A 19,635-nucleotide genomic window follows, 5' to 3' on the forward strand; every position below is an offset into this window, starting at 1 on the left:
TATAAGATAGTATTTACACCTGTTGTCATAATATGTGTATGTGAATCTAGTTTTCAGTTTTCACTACTTTAGTTGTTTTCACCTGATCCTTCCCATGTATGTGCGTGCGCGTGCGTGCAAGAGGGGGCAAGCGCGTGTGCAAGCACGCTACAAAGGTATATAATTTTTTACTAATATTTACTTGTCTCATTTCTTATCAATAATTAGGACTTAAAAAGAATGTAATATTTGCTATGTTAAAAATTAAGAGCACAAATTTGACTCATAACTCAGCTCGTATTTCTTTAGTTTAATAGGTGATGATACACGTTTTAAGACCAAAACAAAAGGGATGAAAACTAGAGGCTTGTTTTCACCATTACCATGTGATTTATAGGAAGAAAGTTGCTATTTGGTTCCCTACAAATTGTGAGACTTTTTTCCCTTAAATTTCTATAACCTTTCCCCAAATCCCTACTCATAAAATCCCCCTAAGATTTATTTTGTTTTGGAGATCATAAGCATGGCAGAGCTTTTGATTGGGCTAAGATATGCCATGATGTACCTTTCAAATAACAAAAAATTTACTCGCTCCATTTCACAACTAAGTCTCCATTCTATATATCAATCATTCTTGAATTGTATGTTTTTCTTAACGATAAATGAAATTATAGTCAAGTATGATCTTGTTTGATTCATCTTATCGTAAATTTTATTAATATCAATTCCTTTTAATTTTTAAATATGCACAAATAAAAACATTAATGATTGAAATAGTGCATTAGTATATTCAAAAAATCGAATGAGAACTTTCAATAGCCACATTGATTAATAAAGAATAGCTCACGACAATAAATTTACAACAATGTTAAAGCCATAATTCCAACATAACATATTGGCCATATCAAGTGGAAGAGCTTAACAAAAAAAATCAACATCAGCTGTAAGAGAAAGCTTGAGTCTGCAAGCTGCAGTCCCTTATGCATCATCATCGTTACAAAAAGTGATAATCATCAACATTTTTGGTACATAACCACGGACAAAAATGCATCTAGTAAAAGCACCTTTGCTAGTTATGAGAAACTTTTTAGTAAATCGTTTGGAACGAGAACTCTAAACACAGAGTGTTCTCATTCCAAACTATCTTCTTACATAGTCGGGAATATATATGTGTAGATATGCGTGTGTGTGTATATATATATATATATATATATATATATATATATATAATATGTATATATGTGTGTATAAACCTAAAATATCAAAATTTTCTGAGGGATTAGAGCAATGACCAACAAAGGAGGTTGACCTGTGTAACATATATCAACCATCAAAGAAGCGGAGGATGATGATGAGGATGAGAACACAGTCAGATGTCTTATGTGTAGCCTTTTCTTTTCTGTTGAACGATTATCAACCATCAAAAATGTCACGTTCGTTTGATGATATCTTGAACCATTGTTTCCTTTTGTTTCTTCCATGTCTTAAGAATCCCATAATCAGGCTTAGGGAGGACGCATGGAGGCATAGACGAGAGAGATGTAGCTGACTGTTCAAGGAATTGCTTTTGCTTTGGGTCTGCGAAACAAAGCAGAGATTCAATACAGAGTTCCTGGGCTGATGAAGGCGGTATTGGCTTGAAGTCTTGCAACTTTGAGTACTCTTTAATGAGATGATACATGTAATCATATACACGATCCATGTTCAAAGTATCCAGGTAATCTTGGCCAGCTTTTCCTATAGCCTCAGCCTGAGTTTCACCAAAAATTTCAAAAATTACCAATTGTATCTGTGTTTGGCAGTAGTCAGTTGATTGTGCCATACAAGATGAAAAACAGAAGGTAGAAAATGTCATGTTACCTCTGCAGAGTGTGATTCACCCCACTCAACAGCACGTTTGATGTTCGGGCATAGATCATCAGGGAACACTGGCCAATAGTTTTTCTTTGGTAAAAGACCGCGAGTAAAGAAATCTTCATACTGAGGGGTTATCAGCAGCGTAAGAGAGCCACAAGATATTATATACTTTAGGCTCACAGACCAGGCATAACCTTCAGCATAGATTTTATACCTGAAATGTTTAATGCGCGTAAAGCTACTAAGTTCCTGATGTGGAATCTACCTCTGACACCGAAATGGAACAAATTATGATCGGCTTTGTTCTTTTCTCCTGAGAACTGTTATCTGAGTTTATATCTCCAAAAAAGAACCTAAAGCAGAAAGAACTAATCTAACGCATGTTGACATAGAAGGTAGATCGGAACAACATAAAACTATTTAAAGAACAAGGCGACAATCAGCTAAGAAAGCCTCCGCTTTAATTTTTATGCCATACAAAGATAGGACAGTTCGGGTGATACATGAATCTGAGGATGGAACTTAGAGATAGAGAGCTTACTTGTGATTACACTGACTAGATAATTTAGATTTCTTATACCCAGCTCTTGCCTCCTCTACCCAATCCTGTAAATTACCGCGGAAAGGATTTACAAGATATAGACTAGATGACATTAATTTGAGTGTTAACAGTAATTCAGTTGTTCGTAAATCTACCTGACGAAGAATTTGTGCTCTCCATTGTGCAGTATCATTACAGTTCAGTAACGCAGTGCGAATTGGAGCACCAACATCTGGGTTTCCTTTCCAATAGGCAAAAGGCCATTTCTTCGACCAGCTCCTAGAACGAGAACCTCTTTTAATATCTCTGAATTCTGTATCCCAGGGTCCTATGTTAACCTCGGGCCTGACAAGGAAATTGCAAAATTCAGTTTGATAAAAATAAAAAGAAATAGGTCCTGCTTGTACAAGGGCATGTTAAGAAGTGTAGTAACTTGAGATCTTCCATTGCAGTCAAGCATTTTACTGACTCCTATATTTTGAGGTTTGTTAACAACTAATAATATATAGTACAAACTACTTTAGCAAATATAAACAACAAATAGTAATAAGAGAACTAAGAAGATAATGTGTAATGCAACCTCATAGAACTTGCAGTGGCTTTGATCAACTAAAAGAGAGAAGACATAAAAAAATCTGGTCAATAAGTATTAAACTAGAAAAAGCTAGTCATTCTGATGTAATGTGGGAATCAAAGATCACAACATATTATTCCAACAATGACATTAAGCGGCTCCGAACTAAACTCATTCCTAGATAGGGTTTGAGAGTCAGATGTATGCAACCCTATCCTTGCAAAAACAAAGATATGGTTTCCCTGTTTCCGATTAACTCTTGATGTGAAAGAAATTAAACTTCTCTCTGCTATCTCTTAATGTAAAGCAAGTACTTCCATAACATCTATTCGCATTTGGCATCAAGAATTTTCCATCCTTGATCAGTGGGCCATAAAAATAGACTCAACTTTGCTAATAAAATTCACCAGATATTAAGTGAAATTATATTTGTAGACATCTCCAAGAAAAAAAGAGGAAACTAAGATTTTCCACAGTTCAGGTATAGACATTTCAAAATGCTTCAATATTTCTAGACTTTTGACAGTACATGAAATCAGTAGCAAGAAGAGTAACCACTGAGGGTTTATTTAGATGTAAAATGCTTACCAACCCCAAAAAGACCAATCGGGAAATGGAATGTCAAAATGATCAGCTGTGGTGCAGTACCGGAAAAGTGGCAAAGGCCTAGAAGCATGCTCCGTTCTATTAATGGCAGGCTTGTCCATACAGTCGAACATCAAATCAACATCAGGAACCATGCCAGGATATCGTTTGAGAAGCTGTAACAATCCCCATATAGTAAACATCATACGACTTTGGACACAAGCATAATAGAAATCTACAAATAATCGGCCCTCAACAATTACAACCCGAAAAGCTGCATATTGCTTGGTTTCATTTACATGGCTCAAACTTATTTTGGTCTTTGACCAAGGCTCTAAATCTTTGTCTATATATCTGAAAAAATCTGGGCATGATGACAGTTTAGAAGGGTCAAGTTGTAAAGGATGATTAAGGAGAACATTCGAGCGACACTGGAAATATTGGCACTGTACAATCTTGGTAGCTCGAGAATAGCTCGTTCTTTCATCAAAGACTTTTGTCTCAAACAAATGCCATGGTGTAGGCTTTAAGTTGTGTCCAGCAACTGTTTTCGTTTGGTAAGCAAAGTCTTCAACCTGTCCAACGCAACCAAATGCTTCTACTCGTTAGACAACAGATATTGCTAAACCTAATTAGTGCAACAATAAAAGTATCCCAAGGCAGTCATGGCTTGAGTATGACACTCTAATTTAAAATATCACATAGTGAATTCATACAGATACAATCCTTGTTCGATTCTGATCTAAGATGGGGTTTAGCCAAAGGGAACAGAAGCAATAATCTTATGTTGTTTGGACTAATCATGTATCTTTAGCTACCAATATTGAGATCCTCAATACTTAAATATGATATTAACCAAACAATACTTAGACTTGAATATGTATCACATAGGCAAGTTTGACCTTTGGCTAAACCCAAGAAAACAAGAAAACAAATCTAAAAGGTCAATTGCACATGAACCAGACAATTCCACCAATAAAATATACTCTTAGGAATATTCCATGATGTAGTTAGTCATAATACTTACAAGTATATACTAAACTTCATTCTATAAAAGGAAAAGAATATATTCTACATGATCTTTTCATGTCAGATTAGAAAGTTCCTATAAAAGATATAACAATATCTAGTTATCTACGCTCTATAAATATAAAAAGAACTACTCAAATGCATGATTTAAACAAAACAGAGCTGCATCAACTTAATCTAAAAAAGGTGGAAAAGTTTGAAATCAAAAACTCCTCTCTGAAAATCCCCAAAATCTTATATTTAACCTATTACAACACTATTAATTGACAAAATTCGATCTGCATCAGCTGATATTATCACAAATCATCTTAAACACTCACATGATTACAAAATTTCAATGCCCATTTGAATTAAATGTATAATCAAGACACCAGCATTTAAATAATCCCAAAATTCAACATTTGCAGCTGACAGAGACAGGTATAGTCATCCCATTAAAAAATCATTTACACTCAACAATAAAACATATAAAGAAAATCCCATTAATGATCTAAAACCATACATCAACATCAGACCGAACCAAACCTCACAAATTGAATAACTATTTTAATAAAAATGTAAAATCATGATTATAATAAAGGATCACCAACTGTTCGATAAAATGTTAAAAAAACAAACAATTTTTTTTTAAAAAAAAGGAAAATAACCTTGAGAAGGAAAAGGGCAGCAAGGGAGAGCAAAGCCAAGAGACAAACTGAAGAGAAAAGGTAAGGAGGAGCACGAGCAAAGGAAGAATTGCCATGATTAAGCTTAGAACGTAATCCCATAGCCATTTTCGTAGGATAAACAATAAAGAAAAAAAATGGAAATATTGTGGAAGTAATAGCATAATAATACTCCAAAAAACATCATAAATCTATCGAAATTCATTCATTTCTCTCGACTTTCTATCGATTTTATTTTTAGAATAGTATGTAAAAATGTATAAAGTAAGCCCAAAATAGTAAATGTGCCAATATTCGGCCTTAAGTGAATCAGATTAGTGAAGTTTTACCTTACCACATCGGCCGTGATCAATGGGTAATGAATTGTATGTATTGATCTCCTTCTCTGTTTTGTTTATACAGGACACAGGTATAGTCGCCACTCGCCAGACACCAATGGAAAAAAGCAAGCACCGTGTAATAAAACCCAATTGTTTAACAAAATAATGAAAATGTTAGGCATGTTTCCAAACCCAAATTGATATACATTCGTTACATTTTTCATATTTGTTGATGGTATTTAATTTACTCATTTTCTTTCATAGAAATGTCTTGTCAATTTTTACATTTTCAACCACATATATTTTTATCTCTTGTAATAGCATTAATTTAATGAAAAATTACCTAGCATAATTTAATTTTTTCATGTTTTTCTATAATAATTCCACCTGTTGATTAGCTATGAATAATCTCAACGTACTTGCCTAGAGCAAGTTAGGGTAACCGGATGACATGTTATAGTAAGTTTTATTTTAATAAAAAAAATAAATTAAAATAAATGTCAAAAAGTATGTTACAAAATGTTAAATTCTTTTAGAATTTTTTATGTAAATTTTTAAAAATTTTCTCTAACTTTATATTAATTGTTAGCTTACTTTTTTGGTAAATTACCTAATATAGTAGGTCATCTGGATTGATAAACCCTTAATTTTCCCTTGCCTTGTAGTTTATTATAACTTGTTTGCACTCGATTTTCATTCATATATATGTCTTTTTGTTGGATTTACACCCTCTTTGAGGGTAGCATGTGTTTGCCCATGTCTTTGCAGGTTTTGTACATATTTCCGAGCTAAAAGCATGCTAGGATGGTGGTTCCTAAACCCTGAAGATCTCAAGGGAGGAATGAGATTGAGCTGAGCATAAAACGATAGAATCCAAGCCAAGACAAGAAAGAAAACAAGATTTCAGCAAGAGAACGACCAATCATACTAGAACGACCACCCGTTCTCCCCTTCTCAAGGGAACGACCACTTGTTCCCTAACCTTGAGCCACAAGTTGTAGAATGAAGATCTGAAAAGGGAACGACCATCCGTTCCCAAGAGAACGACCACCCGTTCCCTCAACCTTGAACAATAACTTGAAGAGTGGAGATCAGAAAGTTGAACGACCATGGCCGTTCCCACGAGAACGACCACTCGTTCCCTATAACTTGACCAAGAGGAGATTTGAAAATTGAACGACCATGGTCGTTTCCATGGGAACGACCGATCGTTCCCTCTTCGAAAATGGGCTTAGCTGCTCTCTTGACGGCCCTTTTACGTCATTTTTGAAGGATTATTCTCTGTTGGGAAGACCTAGGTCACTTCATCCTTAAGCACTACTATATCAGGGAGAGATTTTGTAATAATCTTTATGCTTTTAATTTATTTTCCTCTTTGTTCTGAAACCCTAGGTTTTATCTTCTACAATCAACATTGAAAATCACAAAAATACTTCAATCAAAGTTTAATTTAGTTATATAGTTGTTCAATCTATTGGTTTATTGCAAGTTAGGGTTTCTCTTCTTCATCAACCTCCATTGTTGAATGTTTAAGCTCCAATATTTTTGTGGGTTTATTATATTTGTTCTCCAATTGTTCTCATCTTTTGTAGGTATCTTTTAATACTTCTTCTTAGTTATTATTGATAGTTTATTTTTGTTTTTATGCTTGTTTGTGGTTTTCACCATTGTTGCTCAATAGCTTTATTATTTGGATTTTTGTGTTTGTTGATTATTCAATATCTTATTGTATTATCCATTATAATGTTTTCAAGCAATAGAATGAATAGTGAGTAGTTTTCTAGGGTTGGGGTTAACTCAACCCTTGTGATGACTTGATGACAATTAAACTCTTGTTGATTTTGGGTTGATTAAGTGCTTAGATGAGGGGTTATTCTACCCATTGGTTAAGGATCGTCATGATTGCTTCTAATATACCAACGAGAGTTGAATTTCGGGTAATTTAATCTTTGATCAATGGATGAAATTGGGTGTGAGGGATCAATGAGGATTGAACCTAGCATCCACCCTCTCATCTAAGGGCTTTATCCTTCACCTACAAGAGTAGGGAAGGATGAGCAAGTAGCGGACGATTTATAGCCCAAGTCCTTCACCTTCTCTCACAAGAGTGAGGATGGTGAACAGCTTAAAGGCAATCCCAAGCCCGATCAAGGATCAGATTGCTCTTCTTAGTGCGATTCGCTACCCTTTGATGACCCTTAAGAAGCGTGAGTATCGCCATCAAATAGTCATCATGAATGAGTTAACCCTGCCCCCTCTTTATCATTGATTGTTAACCGTTATTTCTTTTGCATACGCTCTTTGTTATCGTTTTCCAACAAACCCCTTTTAAATCCGACTAATACGCAATGAAAGTTGTATACTCTTGCTCCTTGTGTTCGACCCCTATGTGTTACAACACCTTGCACTTTCGGTAACTCACATGTTGAGATAAATTTGTGTGAACATGGATACTTAAGTTACTCTAGGCAAATACCCCATAAAGTTGGGATTATTTATGATTAATCAATAATTGGGATTATTGTAGGAAAATCATGAAAAGGTTGAATTATTCTAGGTAATTTTTCCTAATTCAATTTATATTTATATTCTTAATTCAATTTATATTTATATTCTATTCTAATCTAGCAACAAATAAAAACTGTTGGAAATATGAATGAAATGAATGGTGTGATACGAATTTGTCGTTGCATATGAAAAGTTATTTCCCGTATATCCTAAGTGTAAATAAATGAGACTTTTCCAAGGTTAACTGACATATGAATAGTAATAGGATTGTAAGTTTGGAAGCTATGTATTTAGATATAGGCATTCAAAAAAATCAACATATGTAAAAATAAAATGGAGTCTTCTCTTTATATCCATTTAATTACCCCAATATCATTAAGTAATTTCCACCTAGGGTGAGGTTTCTTCATTATAAAACTAACAAAGTGTTTGTTTTCGATTAACCGTTGGTAACAAATCAGGTTCGATTATAGGTCGAGTAAATATATTACAAATAATAATGCGAAATACAAATTACAATTTGGGGGAATTTGTATTTCCCTTTTGTTGATGACTAAAATAAATAAACTTACACAATTACACTAAAATGAACTTGAAGATACTTTTTCTTACAAAGACCATTACCCGAAAACTTAATTCTTGTTGTAGGCGTGTACTCACTTTCCTTTTGTGATATTTCCCCCACGAAGGTACTCGGGTTTGAACTTGAAATTCACAACGAGACATAAACAATACAATACACCCTTAGTACTTAGGGTATATCACTTAATAACAAAGTGTTTGGGTGAACTATAAACTTTGGAAGTTTAACAAAAAGTTTATAACTCTTTCTGAAAGAACACAAGCAAAAGAGAAATCAAGGATAGAATAGAATTCAGAACAATATATGTAACATCCTTCCCTAAGATCCTATTTATACTAGTCTTAGTATACCAAAGGGTCATGGCTCACTTAATCATCATTGATGATCAACCATAATGACCATTCATCAATACCATGTTTATTGTGTATTCATGAGCATTATTCCAACATGTTAGCACACTTGTAACTTCGGAATCAAAGTTGAACAAGAATAGAATCCAATGCTCATTGATCAAAGAAGACAAAAAGGCACACTATACCTGGCAGAACCAAAAGTTGAGTCGGCTTTGTTTCCACCCACAGGAACGTCGAAAAAGCTTTTCTTGCTGACTCGGTTTTCCAATTTTGCCTTTTGTCCTTCCTTTTGACCCCCTTTGGACCTTGTATTTTAATACACTTTGTCCCACTACTATTTGTAGTACTTGGTGATATACCTTAGGATTTTATATACACTTATTATTCAACAAAATATCAGGTCATCGGGTCTATTTTGAACACCTCTACTTGCATGCCAGCAGTAGGATCACCAACATTGTGATAGCATCATTTGCATTGTTTGTACTTTGTACTATCATTTATACTCCAACTTAGCTAAAAGTTGAAGTTAAAAGAATAGAGAATATGGATGGAAATGATTGTTAACTGCTAAATGGGTAGCATATCAAAATGCAAGGGCTTCAACCAAACTTTTTACACTATCTGTAATAGACTTTAAATCCTTGTTACATGCCAAAAACAATCTACAATACTGCATTACACTGCAATTATTTTCCTCACTTTCTTCATCTTCCTACGGCATATTGGACAAGTCCCTGCCTCTTCCGCTATCCTGCAAGAGTTAATCTTTTGTGAGCAATACTTCACGAAGAAATCAAATGTTCATGTAAAGCATAAAACGAAAAATAAAGACTTACCTTGATCCACAGCTGAAACAAGCAGCACAATGCCCACAAGGAAGAAAGAAACAATCCCTAGGAGAATCAAAACATATGGCACATAAACGACGAGTACTTTGACTATGAATTTCTGCTTCTTTTCCTTCGAAAGAACCCTTCGAAATCATCTTCTCTTCAACACCTTGATCCTCTTCACTGGGAATCGAGTCATATGATGAGCCCCAATTCGAGTGATCATTGTTCTTGGGGGAAAGCAATGGCTCTCTATCAGTCACAGTTACGTTCCCTTGGTCTCTAGTTTCGCTTCCAATACTATAGCATCGGAATAGTACTAAAACGACTGCTGCTATTAAACCTGTATTACATGATTAATGATCCATGTAAGCCATACACAAAATCCAATTGCACAATCTTCAAAAAGGTATTGAGATGTGAATGTCGTACATGATCCACCGAAATATGTGATCCATTGTGGTCCAAATGAAATTTGGATGAACCAATAATCATTCTTAGTCTTAACCTGGGAGCAGAATGAATGAAAATTTGTATTAATTAGTCCCAAAACAAGAACATTGGTGAATAAAACATAGTTTTGCCGAAAATGGATTAGAATAATTTTGGGATTTTGAGGTAGTAAAGTACCTGTGGAGAACCTGAAGTAGTTAGGACAACTGCATTTGGGTTCAGAAACATAAGCTTGAAACTGCAAACATGACTTCTTAACAAGCATTTGAAAGACGCGTTGCTAGTGTTATAAAGAAGAGATTTTATGGTGATGTTCATGTATACCTGTTTCATTAGTTCTTGTCAGTTAGTGTCAATTAGCACATTCAGATTCTTAATTTTGCTGTGTTACAGATCAGAACAGACCTTGGCTCAAGGAGTTGTTCGAGTAAACCCATTAGATTAAACATTCTTATCATCTATTAATATACTCAGATTTCGATTTTCACAGAACTGGATAATCTCAACTAAGTATAACTACTATTGAAACAGTAAAAGAACCTTTTTAGTACATCTTTCTACGGATTAATCAATAAGTTCATGCATTTATCCCGGTTGACCTTAACAGCGTTTTTTACTATTAAGAAACCAACTAAACCAATAAATTTAACTGATTTTTCCATTACATTGCAAAAATATAGTAGTTGAAGAGATCACCTCTACTTTGTCAAGGTTCACGTTTGCTACCCCCACATAGTAGGTATCAGATTCTTGAATAGCCTGTGTGATTTTTCCACTTCCTGCACAGAATATAAACCAATGCTGCACATAATTGTAATAGAATATAAAGTAAGCTTAAGTTGGGAAATTCGATTACCATAGACAATGTTCCAAGACATTGTTGTGTTTGGATAGACAGGAGAATGTATCCAATGAAGTAGACTGTCTCTTCCTGCAGGCAAAACAAATACAGTTAATCTCATACTTGAAATTAGTGATGTATTTGACAGAAATCTTTCTTAATGAAAAAGACCAATGTTTCAAAGACAAAATTTCTAAAATGTTGTGGGGAAAATCCATATGTAGTAATACAATATGAGAGTTACAGTTGTGGTAACGTTTTTGAAACAGCATTTGTAGTGCATGTGTATAGTTTGCGGTAAGCTCAAAACCTTTGCACTATGAGTTTACTAAACAGAAGTATGTCAGCAGAAGAGCCTGTACCTTGGGCAATTATAAGAGATAGTGAAGCAGAGCTAGGTGATTTCACATCGTACGATACATCAACTCGAGATCCAGCATTTAGGTAGTATGCCCATTCCTACATGACACGATGAAATGCATTATATTTTGGAAATTATAAGCAAGTTGAACTTGAGAAACAACCCAACTAAAAGTTTAAAACAATTCTTCCAGCTTCAAGATATGTTACAGGCACTATTATGCCCCTTCACGCGAGAACCCTTTGAGCAAGAAGTGTGGATACAATACATGTCTTACACTAAATATTTCATTTCACTCATGACCTTGTGCAATATAATTTTGGCTTATGATATTCAAAAGAGTAAGAAAAGAAAGGAAATTGACCTTATGAGACTCAGGCTCCAAATATTCTGTAAGGCATATAGACCAAGTGGTTTGAACATCATGTAAAGGATTGTAATTGAATCCGTAAAGCATAAGCCCGGCGGTTCTATCCTTTATTTGTTGTGCCTACATGGCAAATAAATGCATGTCAATTATAACATCATCACTAGTTTTTTCGTTTACAATTTTTTATTACCACCTAATACCACATTTTCAACTTATTAAGTGATTTTCCTACTAAAATTACACTAGTTTTTCATTACTATTACCAAACGGGCCATTAAACTATAAACCCGTCAATCTTATCATATAGAGGTAAAAACAAAAAAAAAACTTTAGATGCGTGTAATTTGCTCTATTCCCAAATCTTAATGATGAACTAGTTAGATAAAGCAGAAGCACAACATCTAGATAATAACAACAACAATGCCAGAAGCACACAATCTAGACAACAACAACAACAATGCTAGAAGCGGACAATCTAGAGTTAAGAATAATAACCTTGATGGAATTAACAAAAAAAGGATTTGCTTTGATCAAGAATGAACAATTTGGGCCCAGTTGCAAGTTGAATGATCCATAGAACCCCATAAACAGAATCATGGATGCTGTTTTTTCAGTAAAACCAAAGTAAATATTAGCTCTGCCTCTTAGTAAAGGAAAATTTAATGAAAGTATAATTAAGGGACAACTAACCAAAGACCCAAAAGGTCAAAATCACAATGAAGCAAGACCAAAAATCATTAGTAAGATCAGTTGAACCAAAGCAAAAGTAATTAACATAACTTGGGCTGTTGTTTGTGTGCTGCAGATGATCTTCTTGTTGAATTTGCACTTGCACTTCTGTTTCTTCTTGTTGGGAAGCATTAGAAGGAACAATGTCATGGTCAGAGCTTACAATTATTTGTCCTTGTTCATCCATATCATCAGTATTTTAGACAAATAATGTTTGTTGTTTGATATATGTATGAAATGGAGAAAAGGGAACATGATCATGCTTATAAGTATGACAAAGAGAATACATAGTCTATTTTATTCATTTGGAATATTACAAAGGTGTAGATAGTGGTGCACTTTTTTGGGGGATTAGGAGGGAAGAACAAGCAGTATTTAGTTGGTACTTACCCTTCTTATTCCTAGGACTGGCAGTTGGTGGGAGGTGACCAAAGTTGTTTAAATCAGAATAGTACTTGGAATCTTTTAGTGATAGGATCAAAATTGTGAGATTAAATCGTAAGATTGTATGATTTTATAAATAAACTTTGATATACTAAAACATTTATTACTTAGTTATAATTTATTTGTTTCAAAAGTTTAAATATGTGAATTGATGTTTATTTGACTTCTTTATTAATAATGAAACGACAAAGCTTTTAGTAATTAGTTTAAACCTCTATACCTATATATCAATAACTTATTTATAAATTACGATTATGAAAATTTGAAATATGTAAGTATGTGATTGGTGAAAGATGGTACTCCTTTTATCCCACCAAATTTGCTTTATAAATATTTGATTGACAAACCAAGGAAAGGGAGATGAAAGTAAATATTATGAGATAGTTAGAGAAATGTGTGAATCGAATTAAATTGCAAATAAAAATTAAATATGTGCATAAAAACTAAATAAAAAGTTATAATCAATCTTCATATCTTCACGTTTGAAAATAAATGTGCAAATATTAATAATTTTAGTTTTAAATTTTCAAAATTGTACTTGTTAAATAACAAGATTAAATGGGGTATTTGCTAATATTCAAAAGTCATTGTATATGCTATCCAAAAATAACAAGTCAATAATATGTCAATTCCTCAATTCCAAAGTTTAAATGCTCAATTCTAAAGATTAAAATGTTCATTCGAAATATTAAAATGCCAATTCTAAAAATTGGCATTCACGTATATATTCTCCATTTTATATACAGCATAGAGGAATTTCGCACTGTTCATTATTCTGACATATATACCCACTAATACTTACAGTAGCATATGCCTAGAACAAAGCAACGAACAAAATGTCCAATAACACCCTGCAGCCGACTTGGCTTCATGGTGATCAAGCATGAAAGCCAAGTCGGCTTAAGTTACTACCACAAAATACTTATTTCTGTCTTAAGTCAAGTTGGCTTTGGTTGGGACAAAAGGAGAAGCCGACTCGGATTCTCTTGACACCCAACCAAAACTATCCTACTCTAATGCCACTATATTGCTTCCTGAACAATGCTACACTTATTACTAACATTTTAGTTTCTCAACTGATAACAATGATCCTCACACAGATGTGCTCCAAGAATTGGGATGGGGTTGTTAAGCAACCTGGGTCATGAGTGACCCGTGATTCGGGACGAACGTTTCCTATAGTGGAAACGGGGCTTCATGACACGTTCCATATAACTATCTAACTCATCCCATAAGGTCTTTATTTGGGTGAAAAACACAGCAATAGACATGTTTGGTGTTTGAACAAAATTGTTCAACTCCTGAAGAGAAATCAACTGACCTTTTGAACTTTGCCCAAATCTATCCAGTAACTCATTCTAGATATCTTTAGCAGCTTTTCACAACATCACAATTTTATCAATAGACTCTTCAAGAGCCGCAAGAATCTATTCCAATATAGCATTGTTGAGCCTTTCTCAAGCCTTTCCAGCAGTGCAGCGGTACTAATTGGCCTAGGTAGAGAACTATCTATGAAACACATTTTATTTTTGCCAGTCAGTGCTACCATTAAAACTCTGTTCTACTGTTCTAGTCAACAATTTCACCAGGAGAGAACAAAATTGGTCGATATCTGAGCTGAATCTATTGGATGCAGGAAATAGACAGATGAATCTATTGGTCGATATATATATATATATATATATATATATATATATATATATATATATATATATATATATATATATATATATATATATATATATATATATATATATATATAATACTATGTTATAAATTAAGAACATTTTAAAAATTATTTCATAGTTACATTTCTGTGTAACATAGTTACTTTTACAATTATGATTTTTTGGCTCAATCGTGACCATAGATTTTTATTATTTTAGTGAAATCAAAGGTGTAGAGTCCTTCTTACCCTTCTCATTTTCAACCCCTTCTCAATGGATCTCTCCCCTATATATATATATATATATATATATATATATATATATATATATATATATATATATATATATATATATATATTGTGTATATTCAATACTTCACCACGGAACGTTCCTTGTATCAATCATGGCATTAGTGTAGTCGTGGCTTCTGTTCATGTTTCCTGTGATCACATAGGAGTTCTTGAGCTTCTCACAAAATTTTGTGTGCCCTCCTCACAGAGAAGGAGCTGTTCACAGAGTCCCAGCTTGACCTTGAAACTCAAAGGATCTGTAGATTAGAAAACTGGTTCCAATTAGAAGTCATTTTAGTACCCATTAGGATCAAAGATTCTGATAAGACTAGCTTTTTAGGTATCAGAGGATCTCAATCCAGCTCAGAATTGTCATCAGTGTAGTTGCAGTTCGGTAATCAAACATATTCGCTCGCCTGCTGAGGATGTATCGTTTGGGTATCACAAATCACAATGATTGAGACAGGAACTCAAAAACAAACAATGCTGACACTGAAATACTGCATTGCTCTAAGGTAGAATTCAGAAATCATGTTTCAGAAGACAGTATATACCTGTGTATGACAGAAGCATAGGTAGTAACAACTGCACCAACAATCAAGTTCTAAACCTTCTGGCCAACTAAAATTACACAGTGCATAGTTAATGGAACAAGAATTTCAACCGAAAGAAAGATGCAAGTTAGAACATGAAATGGCAAAAATTTCCAGACTTCAAACTTTATTAAAAATTGATGCTTTGCATTATTCTCAACAACTTTGATACTGATTACACTACAGAAATATTTTTACCTTATAATGGGAGAGCCAAACTACATCCAGTACAATAATATGACATTGCCCTAATGGCAGTGTTTGGCAAGTTGGATGTAAACTTACCCTTATAATAATGAAGAGGCTGTCTCTTCTTAATCTTTGATAATAGACATCAACTGCAATATCATATAAACAATAACTGCAAATGATTTAATGATTCATTTTACTTTAGTCCATTATATTCTAAAGGCAAAGTTTGATCTGGTGAGACAATTAATCTGGTCGAGGAAAATTACACCTTTCAGGCCAGTTTTCAGATGAAAGGACGAACCCAGCCACCAAAGTTTGATCAGCCTTAGACACATCCCATGATCACTGACCAAAAATCAATTCTCGTGGAGGTGTCCCCTACTCAACGAAGCGTTGCACTTCTTAGGCCAAGCTGCAGTGAAAAGTATGAAAAGGTTGTTGGGTCGTCGTCCAGAAGCGACACGCCACATTCCCGAGTGTGGTGTCAAATGAGCTAGGGCAAGTTACTTATACTAGGACGTCATCTAGAAACGTAGCGCCGCATGGCCCGAGTCTAGTTCAAATGAGCACGGGCACATAAGGTTTTAAGGTGCTGGCATTGTTCTTGTTACTGTAGTTACTTGGATGATTCCTTCCTTTGAAGCTCAGGAGTTAACTAAAGCACTATCAAATTGTTTTCAGCTACAAAATATATTCAGAAAATTCACTTCTTAAGGCCTACATTGTACAAATCTTGGGTGCTAACATGGCATAATGGTCCTTAAGATAAGCACATGAAAAAGATAAGTGTTCAGAACAAGTCTGACGGGAGAGAAACCCTTTAACTAGTCTAGCTTGACACTTTATAAAAACAACTAACTCCAACCATATGTTCATGTTTAGCACTCAGCAGCAATCTTATTTGTGCAGATAAACAGGCAGGTGGATCATTCTCCAGAAATAAAGCAAGCAAACTCACAAACATCTTGGTATGGCTAATAAATTAAAATCACAATAGAAGCAGATACAACAACTCCGCCTGTGACTGCCTTATTGCTGGTCCCAAGCACAGCTTGAAACCAGCAATGAGCGACAATAGAAGCAGATGTTCAAGAATAATGTAACACTAATTTATTGAAACTGATACGAATTACAAGGCAGGTCGAACGAATTTTCTGTTAGTATGTTTGTCATCTCAGAAAAAAATACCTGCTTCTATATCCAAAGACAATCAGAATAAATCAGCTTTTTAACTCTTCAACAAGCTTGTCAAGCAGTATAAAAGAAGGCAAGAGCTTTCGCTCTCGACATATTGTCTCTATCATGACCATCCATGAAGTTGGCTCTGGTTTAAATCCCATCGGCAATAGCTCTGACAAAGCTAAGAGTGCATCAGCTCCCCTTCCAGCCTCACACAATTGAACTAATATATCATTTGAAGTTGCATAATGAGGAACAAAACCCCGACCAACCATTAAACTTAATAGCCAGGCAGATTTCTCTAAGTCACCAGAACTGCACAAGGAATTCAGAGTAATTCTGTAACTAGCTTTATCTAAGAAGACACCTTCATAAGGTAACCTTTCAAGCATTTGAAGAGCTTCGTCGAACTTTTTCTCCCTAGATAAAGTTTCAATGATGACTTTGTAAGTTATTGTATCAGGTTTGCATCCTTCTTCTTTCATTTCTTTAAGCAAATCCATTGCTTCCTCAAGCCGCCCTGCCCTGCCGAAGTAGTTTATCAAAGTAGTATAGCCAACAGCATCAAGTTTTATACCAATGGCCTTCATCTCCTCAAATACTTCCATGGCTTCTTTTATTTTCCCTTCCTTGCAAAATCCATTCATAAGAGTCGAGTAATTAAACACGTTTGGGGTGAATCCATTATTCTTCATAAACTGCATTACCTTCTTTGCTTGATCAATCTTCCCACCTTGGCAAAAACCACCAATCAAGATATTGTAAGTGAAAGCATCAGGAACAATTTTATCCTTAGAAATCATCTCTTCAAATAGGTCGACTGCTTCCTTAAGCCTTCCAATCCGACATAGGCCACCCATCAGCGTTGTATAGGTGATCAAATTGGGATAAGACACTCTTGCTTTCCTCATCTCTTTCACAATTTCAATGGCAGATTCAATATCTCCATGCTTGCAATGGTACTTTACTAAAATATTAAAAATACATGTATTTGGGTTCAACTTATGATATTTCTTGGCATCCACCAAAAACTTTCGCGCCAAACACATTTGGTTCGATTCGACAAGGAGATTAAGGCAAGTGCTTACAGCATTACGAGAGGGTCGGATCCCAACATATGGCCTAATTAAATCAAACATTTCAAGCACTTTGTCATGCATACCACACCTAGAAAAATACTTCATAAGATTTGTAAAAATACCCTCATAAAATTTACAGGGTTCATTTCTCATTTGATGCAAAAGGGCATCAACTCCTTTGAATTTTCTAGCAATAGCAAGCTTGTTTAGTATAGTTGCATAAGTAGCATTATTGTGATTAAAACCCTTTTGCTCTGAAACCTTATTGAATACATCCAACGCTCGTTGAGGATCATTCTCATGCTTGATCATTTCTATTGCTTGTTCATGAGTAATAAACCTTGTTTTCTTGTTTGGTTCTTGCTCTTGCTCTTGTTCTAATGGTGGAGGATCCAACTTTGTAGGACTAGTTTTTGGGTAATGCAAAGGAGATATCCATGGTAGTGATGATGATGATGATGCAGAAGAAAAGCAACGCAATTTGGACATCAAAAATCTCATCTTTTTCACCCAAAACATTCTTTATCTCATTCAGACAAACCATCAAACAGTTTGTCTGCATTCCAAAAAAAACAATACTAATCCGTAAAAAGAGCAAAGTAAGAACGAAATAGTTGCTCCAAATGAGTAGCTTCTTGGGTAAAAGAAACCACACCGATAGGATTTAGTCTTGTCAAATTAAATAATCAAAAATTTTAATGAAATCTCTAAACCGTTTGTTCACTCACTCTCGCAAATCCTAAATCCTTTGTCATTTAGTAACTAATCAAATCTCATGAAATATTTCATGTTGCATACTTTTGTAATATGTGCAAAAATGTCACTATCAATACTATAATAGAATGTAGGGCTGAACAGAGTTTGGTCTAAACCGTAAACCAAACCGGACCAAACCGTAATTTAAATATTTGGTCTGGTCTACGGTCTAAATGGTCTGGTCCGGTTTTTTTTATCAAAAAAAACGGTTTCCAGTCCGGTCCCGGACCAGACCGGACCGGAAAACCGAAATAAATTCCGATCTGGTGAAAACCGTAAACCGTAGACCGGAACCCGTAATTTCCATTTTACTTAAAATTTTAAATGTTACTATTATAACATTTATGAAACAGAAGCTCTGAGCCTCTGATTCTGAAGCTCTCCCTCCCCTCGATCCCTTCTCCAGTTCTCCTTCTCCCTCATTCCTTCTCGTTCTCCCCTAGGTTGCACTAAAACGGACACGGACACGACACGAGTACGGGAAAACGCCAACTTAAAAATGGCGGACACGGGGACACGAAAATGGCAATATAATAAATATATCAAATTAAAGATAATTTTACGATCTTTCATTTGATATTTGTAAATAAACACTTTAAAAACATAAAAAACACATAAAATGCAAAAAAAGTACCAAATAAACAACATGAGTATTTAAAATAAGTCATACAAACCAAATCAAAGAAAACCAAATCAGAGACACTAGCCCCACTACTAGACATGATTGAACTCTTCAAATTCAAAAAACCACAATTAAAAATTTAAAAATCAAATTACAAACACATTAAAAAACCACAATTAAGAATTGAACTCTTAAGAAAAAATCACATTAAAAATTCAAAAAAAATTACATG

The 19,635-nt window shown here is 34.5% G+C and overlaps 3 protein-coding genes across 6 annotated transcripts in view; all 3 read right to left on the reverse strand.

Moving 5' to 3' along the window:
• Positions 1-792: 792 nt before the first annotated feature.
• On the reverse strand, positions 793-5,531 carry LOC130814254 (uncharacterized). Its single transcript, XM_057680344.1, has 6 exons — positions 5,213-5,531; positions 3,540-4,111; positions 2,533-2,722; positions 2,378-2,442; positions 1,840-2,050; positions 793-1,729 (listed from the first exon to the last, which is right to left on the reverse strand). The coding sequence occupies exons 1-6, from the start codon at positions 5,336-5,338 to the stop codon at positions 1,409-1,411; spliced, it is 1,485 nt and encodes a 494-aa protein (XP_057536327.1). The 5' UTR covers positions 5,339-5,531; the 3' UTR covers positions 793-1,408.
• A 3,942-nt stretch (positions 5,532-9,473) lies between these two features.
• On the reverse strand, positions 9,474-14,666 carry LOC130814255 (E3 ubiquitin-protein ligase APD2-like). 2 transcript variants are annotated; one of them, XM_057680345.1, is made up of 10 exons: positions 12,543-14,666; positions 12,348-12,454; positions 11,847-11,972; positions 11,484-11,580; positions 11,137-11,211; positions 10,977-11,059; positions 10,458-10,604; positions 10,260-10,335; positions 9,834-10,170; positions 9,474-9,748 (listed from the first exon to the last, which is right to left on the reverse strand). In XM_057680345.1, the coding sequence occupies exons 1-10, from the start codon at positions 12,766-12,768 to the stop codon at positions 9,673-9,675; spliced, it is 1,350 nt and encodes a 449-aa protein (XP_057536328.1). In that variant the 5' UTR covers positions 12,769-14,666; the 3' UTR covers positions 9,474-9,672. The 2 variants fall into 2 exon arrangements, with proteins under 2 accessions (XP_057536328.1, XP_057536329.1); XM_057680346.1 differs by having other exon boundaries at positions 9,476-9,748; positions 12,348-12,695; positions 14,347-14,666.
• A 130-nt stretch (positions 14,667-14,796) lies between these two features.
• Positions 14,797-19,635, reverse strand: part of LOC130814257 (pentatricopeptide repeat-containing protein At5g18475) — a 5,573-nt gene continuing 734 nt past the window's right edge. The window contains exons 1-2 of one of the 3 annotated variants that reach the window (XM_057680348.1): positions 16,956-19,635; positions 14,832-15,239 (exon numbers count right to left, since the gene is read on the reverse strand). The exon at positions 16,956-19,635 is cut by the window's right edge and continues 734 nt beyond it. In XM_057680348.1, coding sequence (XP_057536331.1) covers positions 16,988-18,544 — 1,557 coding nt within the window. In that variant the 5' untranslated portion in view covers positions 18,545-19,635 and the 3' untranslated portion in view covers positions 14,832-15,239; positions 16,956-16,987. Of the gene's footprint in view, positions 15,240-15,609 lie in introns of those variants that run through there. The other 2 variants (XR_009042349.1, XM_057680347.1) reach the window with 2 other exon arrangements.

The sequence above is a fragment of the Amaranthus tricolor genome, chromosome 5 (genome assembly GCF_026212465.1).
Source record: "Amaranthus tricolor cultivar Red isolate AtriRed21 chromosome 5, ASM2621246v1, whole genome shotgun sequence".
Classification (NCBI taxonomy): domain Eukaryota; kingdom Viridiplantae; phylum Streptophyta; class Magnoliopsida; order Caryophyllales; family Amaranthaceae; genus Amaranthus; species Amaranthus tricolor.